Source organism: Strongylocentrotus purpuratus, unplaced genomic scaffold (genome assembly GCF_000002235.5).
Source record: "Strongylocentrotus purpuratus isolate Spur 01 unplaced genomic scaffold, Spur_5.0 spur5_scaffold_5, whole genome shotgun sequence".
In the NCBI taxonomy this organism is placed as follows: Eukaryota; Metazoa; Echinodermata; class Echinoidea; order Camarodonta; family Strongylocentrotidae; genus Strongylocentrotus; species Strongylocentrotus purpuratus.
Window position 1 is genome coordinate 15102475 of NW_022145611.1, and position 14807 is coordinate 15117281.

Genomic DNA, 14807 nt, shown 5'->3' on the forward strand with positions numbered 1-14807 from the left:
CACTCACTGAGATTGAGAAAGAAGGCTGTGGTAAAATGATATTCCTAATATAGGCGATCAAACTTTTGTTTGATTATTCTTGGCATCTATTTCAGTGTTATCGTCTTAAAGAAATCAATTATAAACAGGAATACTTCCGGGGATAGTTGTCCTAGGGGTAGTTGTCAGGGGGGAATTGTCCGGGGGAAGTAGTTCGGGGTTAGTGGTCCTAGAGGGTAGTTGTCCTGGGGGTAAGTTGTCCTGGGGGTAAGTTGTCCTGGGGGTAAGTTGTCCGGCAGGATAGTTTTCCGGGGAAAGTTGTCCTAGGGGTAGTTGTACGGGGGACAGTTGTCCTGGGGATAAATTGTTTGGGAGGATAGTTGTCCGGGGATTGTTGTCCTAGGGGGTAGTTGTCCGGGGAGAATGGTCTAGGGGTAAGTTGTCGGGAGATGGTTGTCCGAGGGGACAATTGTCCTGGGGGTTAGTTGTCCGAGGGAGGGATAGTTGTCCTAGGGGGTAGTTATCATGGGGGACAACTGTCCGGAATTGAATCACCGTAGTGGACGTTGAACGTGCTGCAATTCCAACAACCTTGAGACAATTTCTGATAAATGTAAAACTGCAAATTTGCCATTAAAGAAATGCGATGTTAATAATGATAAAGGGAAACGTTCAGCCTCCTAATCAGTTATGACGGCATGTTACGAAATTTGTCCCAATGCCCCTTCAGAAGGCAAATGGGGGTCAGGATCCATCTCAAGAGAAAATTAGGCTATTCGAATATTTTCGGTTTTCTTTGCCAAAATTTGATATTCGATTTGGCAACAAAGTGGCGTTTTTTTAATTGTCACGATATTTCTCGCTATGCCCCATCAGAAGAGAAACGGTTGCCAGGATCCATGTAATGGCATGTATGGACATTCACTGTGAGGAAATTAGCCTATTCGAATATTTTCACTTTTTTCACAAAAATGCTGCACTTGCTATTTTGGGCAAAAAGTGGTATTTTGCGAATTTTTACAAGATTTGCCCTTAAAACCCATTCAAATGCAAACGGGGGCCAGGATCCATCTCATGACACGTAGGGACATTCATTGTCAGAAAATTAGGCTTTTCGAATATTTTCGCTTTTTTTCACAAAAAGGCAAATGGGGTCAGAATCCATGTTATGGCATGTAGGGACATTCATTGTGAGGAAATTAGCCTATTCAAATATTTTCATTTTTTCCGCCAAAATGCTGAACTAACCCATTGCCAATGCTGCTGGGAGGAAGTGATGATGATTTCACGTATAGCAGTGGACCTTTAAATTGTGTTCAGTGGGCAGAGAATCTCAACTCCATCAGTCAACAAAACGGTGGGTGCACTTGTAGCACGCTGAACTATATACTACCTATATTGCAAAGCCCCCCCCCCCCCACCCCCTCCCCCTTGGGAGGGCGATTTCTACACTTGCGGCACAGAGACCTTCCACTGCTCTTGCAAAATATCCCCTCTCCCACAGGAGGGTGATTTTATTTCTGTTTCCATAATAGCTCCTCAATTAAGTCACGTTTAATATTGTATCTAAATGGCGAAGTCCCCATTTAGCGGGTGAGGGGGGAGGGCAGGAATCTGCGGCGGATTTGGGGGGCATAATTTGTCAATGTTCACCCCCCTCCCTTTAAATGCAATTCGCATACCTTTATTACACAAGTACTCATGAGAAAATACACACCTCAACTGTATTATATTTAAAATTTGCCCTTCCCTTTCAAAAATATTACACCGTTTTTACTTTTTAGCTATCAAAAAAATTACGCTGGAGCACCTTTAACGTTAAGTTTGATGAAGAAAAAAACCCTGTAACAGGGAAAAAAAGAGATTTTTAAAACGAACTACAGAGTGCCGAGATGGATAGAAGGAAGGGTTGAATCAAAAATGATAAAAGAAAGGGAGAAAAAATGCCAACTAGTGTGTGAGAGGGGGAGTGGGGGGAGGGGTATGCCCCTTGTAACCAGGGGCGGCGATTTCTTTTCATGACCGGGGGGGGGGGACGAAATGCGAGGAAAAATTTGTATTCCGTTGGTATCATCAATGAGCATTATTTTTTTTGGAGGGGGGGGGGACAAAAGAAAACAAAATCCGCTTCACCACCACTCTTACTCGTTACATGCAGGCCCCGCGGAACGTTTTTTCAAAGTGGGAGGGGGGGGGCTAAAGTATTTACGATCACGTAGAGTGTAGCGTAAATTTGCGTGGGCTCTAGGGGCAAAGCCCTGGCGGAGGTCAAGGGCGGAGCCCCCGAAAGCTGGAGGTTTTGGGGCAGTTAATTACAGTCAGATGAACATATTTTGATACCTTATTTGTGACACTGAAAGGACAATAATTGGCGTGGGATCCAGGGTGTGGAGCGGAGCCCCAAAAATTTCAAGGGTTTAGGCATTAAATTACGGTCAGATGAGCATCCAGGGGCCCGTCATATGGCCCCTGGAGGGGTCCAGGGGACAAAGCCCCCGCAAGCTCAGATGTTTTAGGCCTTTAATTAAGGTCGCGAATGAGCATATTTTGAAACCTTATTTGTGACACTGACAGGCCACTATTCTTTCTTTCTTTCTTTCTATTTATCTTTGATATAATTTTTCCAAAAAGTGGGGGAGGGGGGCTCGGGCCCCCTAACATTCCGTTTCTTGGGCCCTGACAGGTAGGCTTCTTAATAAGCATATGTTTTGCCTGTAAATTTGGGAATTGTTCATTGTCGAACAAACGCAAAAAAAAAACGTATAATTTACACAAAAGTGAGGAAACATCACGAAAAATCATGTCATTTCAGCAACATTTGTAAATCACGGGTATCGAATTAGAAAAAAAAAATTTTAGTTTTATTTCGGGGGAGGCAAATGCCCCTCCCCCCCCCCCCCCCCCCCCCCATCAGAACGCTAGTGGGTATCACGGTGATACCAACGAAATACAGATTTTCTACAATATTTACTTGTACATTCTAAAGGATATTATTTGCATTTTTATTAGTCTAAACGCTGCACTCTTGGGCCCTCCGGAGCCTGAACGTGTGTTTCAGTCTGTAGTTAGTATTCGCTATACATTTTCTTTATACACTTTTTCAAATTTCAGGGGGGGGGACGATCCCCCCCCCCCTGAAAAAATTGAGGGGGGGGGACGTGTCCCCCCCCCCCCGGATCGCCGCCCCTGCTTGTAACGATATGCCTGGAGCTGTTTAGAATATGCCGCTGTGCCAATCCTTCCCCCTCTCTCTCTCTCTTATAATCATTAGTCGTTGTTTTTAATCAATTCGGATTCGCTCCTGACTCTTCAGTCATGGGCACCTCGGCATGCAAACAAGACCAATAAGATAGGATCACTCTTCCCCGTCCGAGTATGACACTACTCTCTTGGAAACCCGACAACCGGGAAATCAAGAATGCCTGGCATTTTGGGATCCTGAAAGTTTCATGCAAATTCGTTGCGAGAAGTTTCACGTATCGGTTTACATGAATAAAAGATATCAATACTGTTTGCATCCGCCGCTCTTTTCATACCCCTCTGTGTTTGTGCAAACAAAATTGAGGCAATAATCGGTGGGTGATATCCGGATGGGATTTTGAGAGATGCAATTTGTAAGTGGGCTGTTGAGTACCCACTGGTCCTCTCAACAGGTGTATGGTGGGTGGTACTAGAACACAATTGCTTGTCCCTTGTTCTCAAACAGCATCGAGGGACCATAAGATTAAAAATAGCAATAATGTTATCCTTCCTTTTCAATCACGTCTGCTCAAAAGATGTGTTCGGGTTCGATCGATATTATTCTTGCCATTATTGAATGTTTCATACAACTATTTTTGGAGCCGTGTTATAAAGAATACTGATAGAAAAATCTCTCATTATAACAAGGGCAATTTTGCCGGTCTTACTTCTTTGTTTTTATTCGTCCATTTATTAATTTATGTATCAATTAATTAATTGGTTTATTAATTAGTTATTTCTTATTTTGTTATTGATGTATTTGAATGTTTAGTTGTTAATTTTCTTGCATTTGTTTATATATTTCTTTATGCATGTGTGTCTGTGTGTATGTGTGTTCGTTTTTGTATCGCTGATTCAACGCGATTTTGTAATGGAAAAGTAATTTCTCTGATCCGAACAAGTATGAATCTATTATATACCCAGGCTGTTTTTTGTTGTTGTTGTATATACATGTATGTTATTATTTTGAAGGACATGACCTCTACAAGCTAAGCTTTAATTAGGTCTCCTCGACTTTTCTTCTCACTTAAATGCATTAGATGAACTTGAACCTTATGGCCCGAATTCACAAAGGAGGTTTGTCGACAAACCGAGGTTTTCGTACGTCATATGACGCGTTTTACGCGTTTTTTACAAACCTGGTTTGTAAAGAACAAAAGGAGGTTTGGCGAAATAAAAGGAGGTTTGAGCTCAAACCTTGGTCTGAGCTCAAACCTTGCTTTGTGAATTCGGGCCTTTAAGTGTTCCTTTTATATACTCTACATGTTATAAATTTGTTAAATTGTATTACATTCATGTTGGAAGAAAGACAGATAAACTTGAACTTGAACTTTAACTTGATACAACATAAACATTCCCATATGGATGGTGGGACAGAAATTGTCAATGTAGACATACAATGTACTCACTCACTCACTCAATCATCCATGCAAGTAATCAATCAATCAATCACCCACGCAACCAACCAACCAACCAATCAATCAATCAATCAAGCAGGTAAGCAATCAATCAAACAATCATTCAAGCCATCGATCTTTCGTTCATCCAAATCCCTCCTCCATGCACTCTTCCGCTATACAGTGCGTCCCAGAAAAAAATGAAAAACGAATTTAAACAAAATTCGAGTTATATCAATGTAATTCCTCGCTTGCCATAAGACAACCAATTGACTATATATATATATATATATATATATATATATATATATATATATATATATATACAGCTCATAGTTTCTTCACAAGTTGACAGTAACCATTCTTATATTTATTTATTTTTTGGCGGGGGGGGGGCGCACTGTACAAATAAACAGGTACTCTAGATCCTCATACTAAATACTGATGCACATACACATAGACACACCGTATGTAGTAGATAGGAATAATCTCTGTATTTGTTTTAATGAGAAATTAATGTTACCTGAACAATACCTACCTGATATTTATATAATTCAAATAAACGAATGCATGCATAATCTCGATGCACATGACAAATTAAAACACAAATGAAGTTAATTTAGATATTGAAATAAAGTATGACATGCATCCTAGTAGTTGACAAGAATAAATAAAAACGAAATTCATGGCACCTTTCTCTCTACCAAAGAGTTTAAAACAAATGAAAAGAAATAAAAATTGGATATTTTAAAAAGTCAAAGCAACAGTTGTTTACAATTTGGTAAGCTGTCACTATAAGGGAAACAAATTGTATGGTTGACTATCCTAGCTTTTCAGAATGAGTAAAATTCAGAGTTTCAGACAGGTTAACAAAAAAGTATACAGAACATAGTATTGAATTAGAAATTTTGCATGTTCATGTACTTCTTTCATGAAAATGGAACATTAGAACTTGTATAATACAGAAAAATACAAAATGTCAGTTTATTGGAATGAAGTGGCAACTTTTGGTTGGTAGATGATATAATATCAATGTACATGTAATACAATGTTGCAACAATTGAAAAGGGCAGATAATTCGATATCCCCTTTATTTTAAATTGAAGACATGATATAATACATATTTTGAACGATGATGCAAAATATTTTAGATAATCTTTGCATTGAAAAAAACAAACACCATGTTTTATTACTACACACTCCCATGCTGTATGTATTATTGTTCAAATGAAATACTGCTAAATAACCTACTCCTGTGGATATTAAAGGTATTAAATAATGACATTTACTTTTTCAGCATTCTCTGCAGGAAAGGGAGGGGAGGGGGGCGGGGACCAAATGCAGTGAGTAAAATTGTGAATCCTCTGGTCTCAGTCTGCTTGAAAAGGCATGTAAATGTATCAGGCAAACAGATCATTTTAAATGTTAAAAGAAAAATTCTGCTTTTCTTGAGAAATGCAGAAATGACCTTCAATATAATTCATTTTCTAGGGGGAGTATTGCACCCCCTGTTCTTGTTCTTAATGTTATAGATAATGTCAAAGGGTACTTTGTGGCAGCCCCTGAAATTTTTGTGAGTATCTATAAGTACTCTCCAACTTTATTAATACGTCAATGAGTATCCCTTGTGGAAGAGTTTGATAACGACTCTTGATATGTTTTACAATAATTCTATACTGGAAGGACTGGAAGGAGGAAAAGAATGAAGGAGTTAAGTTGCATATTCCATGAGGATCCTATATTTATGATGTCTCCGTTCTTTATATAGTAATCTGAAAATCTCAATTGGAAGGAACCTTCCCAAATAGAAAAAAAAAAAAAGAAAAGAAAAGAAAAAATCTGTACACATACAAATCTATTACTACAAAACAGGCATAAAGTTACAGTCCAATAAAGAGTTTGTTTTCAAAGGCAACAAAGTCATTTTGCTAATGAGTGACAAAGTGGCTCTAAGAATAGCTCTTCCAGACAAATTAGCACAAATGATTCAAAGCACGTCTAATAGAACTGAAAAAAATGTCAAAAATAGCGTAGACGTATGTACTGGTACGTGTACATTTAATTTGTGTATTCTTTGAAGTGTATAATGTGAAACCAAAATGGAATAGATCATCCCTTAGTGTGATATTCCCAAACTGCACTCATGCAATAAAATGACTTGTGCTCTAGAAAAAGCAAAGTGAATATAAACATGAAAATAGATTTCATACACATCTTGGGACTACATTGTGGGAGAATGTTCAATGTTAAAAAAGGCCAACATCTAGACACTTTTATACTCGACACTGAATGAACACGGACATTAGGACAGTTGACTGTTTTTGCAGAATACATTTTCTAACTGAGACAAATGTTCATCCACAGATTTTGAGTTGCATTCCATTTCAACATCAGGTGGGGGGGGGGGGGGGGTAGTAAGTCTTATTCAATTAATCAAATACATGCTATCTCTTGTTTATTTTGAGATCCTCATAAAATACTTTTCTATAAAGTCTTCTTCCCATTTTACCAAATGATCATCTATGCATTTAATGACTTTGAAATTAAAGGGCAATTTTGGATTAAAATTTAAAAACATAATTTTCAAATAAAAACAAAATTCATGTAAAATGTAGTTGTAGAGAATCACTTAACAGCACTATCTTCTGATGAAGTATTCTTGTCCAGCCTTGGTGCAGTATTGTAGCATGTTCTTCATGAAAGGCAGCCATTGCTAGAATTCGGTCTTAAGTTCACCAAACAGTCTGATTCCTGATGGCTTCTACATCAAGACAATGTTCCGCAATCCGCATCATACTTTCTCCATCTCACTAAAACAGGGGTGAGTTCTTTACATCTTCATCCGATTCAGAGTCTTCAATATTGATCAAGAAAAGTCTTTTCCATATATAGCATGGCATCCTGCATTAAGTAGCTTTGGTGGTCTTGCTTTTGCTCTTGGCCGATCTTTTATCTCTTTTCTTCAACCCGTCCATGTTGCCTTTCATTACGTTTGCGTAAGCCTGGGATTCAAAGGATAACAATAAGACGGTGACCGGTAATGTGTTGCCATTTTCATTTTAAAGGTAATTCACAGTATAGATAAGTGAAGGGGTGCATTTAGATTCCCTTAAATTTGTACTTTGTCAATGCATCACCTTCATATAAGAGAGTACTTATAGAACAGACCCAACCAAACTTGCACTGAAATGCTTGTATTTCATAAAATCACACATCTAAGCTTTGATTTCATTGAATACACTTTATCAGCCCCCCCCCCCCCCCTGCAGGATTAATGCTAGTTGGCTTGATGAAATCATTGATTTGGATTTTCTTCAAACAGACTTTCATACTACTTGAAAAACAGAAAAGAAAAGCAAGTGGGACACCATGAACCTCAGCTACAAAAGCAATCCCCTGAATGTACATAGTGCTCAAGGACATCGTAGCTTTAAACTTAAATTACCAAATCTCATGGGTAGTGCCTTAGACAAGTAATTGCCTGGTGGTGAGGGAACAGCAAAGCAATACTGTAATCTAAATATCAGTGTTTAAATTTAACCTAAATATAATTGGACACCTATTTATACACTAAAGTCCTCCAGCGTCTCTATGTTTACCTGTTGCGACATCTATGAAAACAGGTAAGCAATAAATCTTAAGCTCTCAATCAACTCTAAAGGGGTTCGAGAGGTCAGGGGCAGCCCCGAGCGTCTCCTGTTTATAGCTGCATCCCTCTAGGGCTACCCAGTCCCCATCTTCTTTAAATTCACCCAGACCATCTTCAATTAATTTTTGTTGGCCCGAGGCTGGGGCAACATGATAAAAAACGCATGTTTCCCCGTTGCCTAATGATGCATCAAACTGTCACTGCCAACTTGATTAGCCTCTTAATATAAGTCAACATGCTGGCGACTACATACATGGCTGGTCAATGAGTGGAAAATAACATTGTCGAGTGTTTGCTTTGATTTGGCAGAGAAGGTAATTCAGTAATGAGAAGATTGATCACATTGTCTCCTTTCTTGAGTCAACATGATTATCCCTCAATTTTTTTTTTGTTCTCGACTCGTGAGTGAGGATGTTTGTGAATGATTAATAGAGGGAGCTCTTCAAACTCTCTTGGCAAGAAACTTTGATGTGAACAAATTTAATCTGCAATCATTGTGTACATTAATGTGCAATGCACAAATTGGAATGATCAAGAGGTCAATTTTGTTAATAAGCTTTGTTAGAAGTAATGATAGCATGCCTGACAAAGCATATTTGTATTAATTCACATCAAGATCAACACATTTATGATTTTTCTCTTATGAACTAGTTCCTAAGGGCTGTCCTCGAGATGAGTTTCTTGAAATGAAAAAAAAAAATCCTTTCAGCAATGAAATGTAGAAAAATCTAATTTGAGTCATTTTGTGTGTAAGTGCATATATATATATATATATATATATATATATATATATATATATACTGTGATTGACTACCGTATAAAGGTTACAGTAGATATTAGTACTAATCAAAAATCCCAAATTTAATTTCCAAATCCATGGTGTTCAAAACTTTTAAAAATTCATACATTTCTTACCATTTGTCTGATTTAATTGAAACTCCAAACAATCTGCCTCTTTCAATGCTTTCCTTCAAAGCAACTTGCCATTTAGGTAAATGTTGGCCTTTTGTAGGGTCATGTGGGATTTCCCAGTAAACAAAGCATTTTGCAAATAATTGATACTTTGTGAAACAAAATTCATTTAGAAATACAAGGTAAATAATCTGAATGGGGCTACTCACCATCTGGAATTTTGTTACATCTTTTGTACTTATCTGCAAATGAAATAAAAGTAAAATATTGTATTAAATAAAATACATTTTCATTGATTCTCACTCAATCATTTCAATTATAGTCTTTCAAGTAAATTATAAGGGTAAGGGAGAGGAAGTTGCTTTGGGGGACAGTTGTCCTGGAATCTCTATCACAGTTTCTAATGGAATGTCTTGTACACAGATTACCTATTCCCCCCCCCCCCCCCAAATTCACTCCAAGGGAATCTCAACTGTATACATATAGGTGTAGATGTAGAGAGCAACCCAAGTCACTACACCCTGTCTGATCAATGAGGGAGCTCTTCTGCTTCACATATGCTACCACATTTAATGCCTTCACATGCAATCAATCATCAAAAGGGAGACATGAAATGCAACTTATAAGCAGGTACAACAGTGAAATTTATTCAATCAAATTGATACAAATGATTTTAATTATGAATGGGTAGAGAAGAAATGCAATCACAAGTCAGTAAAAAAAACTATACTGAAGATAAAAGTAAAGGGAAGCTAAAGCAAAGAGCCAGACCTTTCACAAGATTTAAGACTATTGGAAGAATGTGGTCCAGAATCTTGATAAATACTGGTGCTACACATGAGAAGTACATATAAAAGTAGTAGCTATTTTATTTTGTGTATATTACTTACCACAAATCACTAGTGACATGACTTGCAAACCAATGACTGGCACAACTCTGTTTTCTGGTTTGAAGTTGGGCATATAAAAATAACATCTATACATTATATAATCTCTCCCTAACTTTCAATTTGATTGCATCCCTGTTTAAAGCCCCAGTCCCATATAAAGCCGGACCAGCACGGACGAGCACGGACCACTCCGGACCATCCTGGACCATGGTCTGGGGTGATCCGGGATGGTCCGGGATGTTTTGTTCAAAAAAGTGTGATGCTTTTAAGCTACAGTCCCATATACGTCCCGGACCGTCCCGGACCATCCCGGACCCCATCCGGGGTGATCCGGGATTCGGTCCGTGTTGACACCGTGTTGGCACCGGGGTGGTCCTGGATGGTCCTGGATGGTCCTGGGCGGTCAATAACTCACTCCCGGACTGCCACGGATCAACACGGACCGCCCCGGCGCCACTACGGATGACCCCGGACCCAGCACGGTGGCTACACGGATCACCCCGGATCAAACTATTGTCCCGGACCGTCCCGGACCACCCCGGCAGTTTTTGACCGTCAAAAACATCCGGGGTCGACTCCCGGACCGCCCAGGACCATCCAGGACCATCCAGGACCATCCAGGACCATCCAGGACCACCCCGGTGCCAACACGGTGTCAACACGGACCGAATCCCGGATCACCCCGGATGGGGTCCGGGATGGTCCGGGACGGTCCGGGACGTATATGGGACTGTAGCTTAAAACTCTTAATGTAGTTTCAACAATTTACAAGTAAAGTCCAATCTTTTATCTCCACACCTAAACTCAACTTTAAATTGTAATGAACTTACCACTGTAGAAATTTTCTTCTTGCCATTGGTTGCTCTAAACAGACATTTATGTTCTGACTGGTCGGACACTGATAATCTTTCACCTTTGGCTGCCTTTGGCTTGGGTTTATTTTGGCCATAATCTGTATATTTGCAAACAAAACACAAAGTAATGAAAAGATTTTCCAACAAAATACCATTATCAAAGAGCAGACATTTTTCAAATAGATATGGTACTAAATCTGTCCGTAACTGGACAAAGTAACATTTCATGCCAAGCTGCTTGAATCATATGGAATTTATTTGTAACAAAACACACTCAAACATTTGACAGCATGATGCTAATTTATACTATCTAATTTTAAAGATTTAAAATTGAAATGAAAAGGTTAGGGATGGGAAATTACTCCTTTACGTTAGAAGTAACAAGTATCAAGAATTCTTGATATCCAAAATTCCCTTAATTTTCATTATTAAACTTTGATGACTTTCCTTCAAACATTCAGCAACAATTTTCTTACATTTTAAGACAGATTGATAGACAATCCAAGAATTCTCAAATCTTAATACAACATGTAAATACATACATGTATATGTCAACATGCCATTGAATACCAAATAGCACTAGAAGTGTCATTTCTTTGGAAAATTCACAGGCTACAATTTTAATAACTTTTTAAAGATACATGTAAATGTATGATGTACATGCTACAGATCTGTTATCTGCTAAAATAAAAAATGTCAATGTGGAGACAGTTTGGAGGTTAGTAATAATTGATCTTCTCATTATTTTTCTTTTCGTTATTGATAATGTTCCATTTTAAATAGAACAGGAACAGGATTATCTGCAAAAAACTATAAAAAAAGGATGATAATAATACAAAATAAAATAACTTTAAATGGAATGGTACAACTTCAAGACTCACACTGCTTCATCGTTGTGTAGACTGATCCAGATGTCCTACTCTTCTGAAAAAGTTTTGTTAATTCTGCCAGGAACTGTGGGCAAAGAAAAGAAATAAAACAGTGAGAAGGCTTCTAGGCCTATAATAAATTAAAGATAAAGACCAGTTGTGGTCATGCGATTGCATTGTGAAATAAACGTTGTGGAATCGATCAGAAAAGGTTGATCATCTACATGTAACATGTAAGTATTGGTGTGTACTGCAAGGTTCTGGAATCATCAAGATGATAAGAAATTTGGCCCAGTCTTCATAAAGATACAAGCACTGTACACAGAAAGATGTATATGGTACTAAGCACACATACACATGCGCGACACGTGCGTTTATCTCTCACAGGACACAGTCCAATAGATAAACTAATTTACCAAATATATCAATTACATGTAGTAGATCTAGGCGGTTTCCCAGCAAAATTGTTATCATCATATATTATTCAAAACATTTTCTTTCACATGATTGGTAATAAAGAGCTTCCATTTCATTTTTTGAAATTGGGGCGTTTCAAATACTGGTCTTTACCTTTAATAATAATGTTGAAACCAGAGTTTTTTTACCAGACACATAAAATTACATGTCTATTTAGCTTTAAAACACTAACATAAGGTCGTGTTACTTGTGTACATAATTCAAAATTTCACAATGTAAAATGATTAATCAATTTGTTGTTGTTTATTAATATTAGATCTAGACCCTATAAATATTTTCATATTAATTCTCAACCCAATATCACAGAAAATTTAATCACAAGCCAAGGCAATTTACATTTTCATTGCCATTGGTTGTATTTACCAAATGTTGATGTTGTTGACACTCTTTAATTGCAAATTTAGGTCAAGGGAAAAATAATCACTTTTCTTTTGGCTTTGCCTTTGAATTTTGTTTTGTTCAAACGTGAACCTAAGTAATTAGATCTAGACTTCTATTACTAGAATAGACTAACAAAGCACGACCGACTGCCAGCGGGACAGTGGCCGCTCACTCCCCAGAACCTACGGGTAGATCTCCTGGTCAGCCGCCGCTTTCTCTACATACAGCAGTGTCACACTCACACGACAAGCATACATGACATATGTTACCAAAAATATGTTGATAAATCTGTGATACGTATGATCCAAACTCGGGCTGCCAATAAATTAATACTTACTTGATCATTATCAAGAAGCACCATGATGAGATTTTATTCAATTCCACGTACAAATGAGTTAAACTGAGAAGAAACAACGCTTTAATTGTCGTTTTGTGTGTGTGGCGTGTATTAAGGTGTCTTCAAAGGAGAGTTTAAAAGTGAAAAAAATTAGTTATCTCCCCTAGCCCTCTCCTCCATCTAATCTGCTTTCATCACAAAAAGGCTTATACATGCAAGGGGGCAGGGGCGTCGCTAGACCTTTTTCAGAGGGGGGGGGGGGGGGGATTGTGTAGAGGCCACCGATTACCGACAAAACTAGCCACCATTTACCGACAAATATATTTATGCCAATTTTTTTGCCAATGTCCCAATGTCTACAAATTGAACCTTATAAACCCGGGCCAGGATCGAGCTAAATTATTTTTCAGTTCCCCCCTCCCGCGCAAAGCGCAGAGGCTTTGACATTTCATTAAATTATTAGAGAAAGAAGACGGTTCGTTGTTCCGTTCCCCCGGTCCCCCCCCCCCCCCGCCCCGTTGGACCGCATGCGTGTTTCCCAAATCTCCGGCTCGTAACAAAGAAAAGATCTACCCGTATTGACTTTACACACCGGACTTATGCTGAAAGGAGGGGGGGGGGGTGGGGTGCTGGGAACACGCATATACGTACCCTAAACAACACTGATTGAGGGGGGCGGGACTATGACGTTTCATTTAATTATTAGAAAAAGAAGACGATTCGTTGTACCGTTCCCGACTCTTAATCCTTGTCTGAATTCAGTTTCCCCCCCCCCTCCCGCGCAAAGCGCGGGAGCTTTGACGTTTCATGAAATTATTAGAGAAAGAAGACGATTCGTTGTACTGTTTTCGACTTGTCTAAATTCAGTTTCCCCCACTTGGGGTTGAAGTTACGAATTCGATTTGTGTGGGAATTCACTCACCGAAGCACTTGTCGCAGGAACAAGTGTTAATATACCCCCCCCCCCCAAAAAAAAATAAATAAATAAATAAATAAAATAAATAAAAAAGAAGAAAAAAAAATGAAAAAAGAATTACGAGTCGAGTATCGGATCTGGATTAATATCTCGTACCTATCAAACATTCTTATAGTTGTGCTAACAATGGACTTGTTGACACATATTTTTCATTAAAATTATGCATGTTTCTCTCCCGAACCCTTTGGTTACCAAATATTTTATTCACCTGTTATGAACAATGACAAATCTATTCATGCAATTCTCTTTGCATACATGACTGTTGGTATGTCGGATAAGCCTCTGGCAAGCTTTTCATTGCTGTATGGTTAATATCATCCTACGGACATTCTGACGCATGTCGTGGGTCTGGAGAAATTGAATCGGAGGAAACTTAGGCTGTTATTGATGAGCATTTTTTAAAACCATCATCGACAAAGGGCAACACAACTTAAGTGATTGCTATCATGTCTTTTTTTCCTTTATGCCAGAGCTTGCCCGAGCCACATTATCGGTATGACTAATCGGGACTAATCTACACTTTACGGGAGGTTTGTTGATGGTCTGGGTCGGACAGCTGGCTTGTCGAGGCAAATACTAATTTTGATCTCATAGTTGTTCATGTACTACCAAGTACCAATTACATCTCAATCTGATAATAATGAACTTTATCATTCCTGAATACTTGCAGACAGAGGAATAATAATTGTGCAAGAAGTTTGGTGAAGGATTTCATCTAGTGGATCTCAAATGGATGAATATGTGTGCATAGCTCATGGAGTGAACTTTTTGGATCATATCCTGCATGCAAGCTCTTTGATCTGAACAGGGTGGACTGAACTGATGCCAAGACTGAACAATGAGATG

The 14807-nt window shown here is 38.5% G+C and overlaps 1 protein-coding gene across 1 annotated transcript; it reads right to left on the reverse strand.

Annotated features, from left to right (window-relative positions):
* Nucleotides 1-5086: 5086 nt before the first annotated feature.
* Nucleotides 5087-13121, reverse strand: LOC752130 (signal recognition particle 14 kDa protein). The gene is made up of 5 exons (XM_030999313.1): nucleotides 12986-13121; nucleotides 11803-11875; nucleotides 10898-11019; nucleotides 9387-9419; nucleotides 5087-7618 (listed from the first exon to the last, which is right to left on the reverse strand). Exons 1-5 carry the CDS (start codon nucleotides 13007-13009, stop codon nucleotides 7523-7525), a joined length of 348 nt encoding a protein of 115 aa, XP_030855173.1. The 5' UTR covers nucleotides 13010-13121; the 3' UTR covers nucleotides 5087-7522.
* Nucleotides 13122-14807: the final 1686 nt, after the last annotated feature.

Bases quoted from the DNA above. Each gene is read 5' to 3' on its own strand.
- LOC752130 (XM_030999313.1), bottom strand. From the start codon at position 13,009: ATGGTGCTTCTTGATAATGATCAA. The intron at 9,420-10,897 runs GTAAGTTCATTA...TTTCATTTGCAG, and splicing joins AGAAGAAAATTTCTACAGTG to ATAAGTACAAAAGATGTAAC. The intron at 7,619-9,386 runs GTGAGTAGCCCC...TTTGAATCCCAG, and splicing joins ATGTAACAAAATTCCAGATG to GCTTACGCAAACGTAATGAA.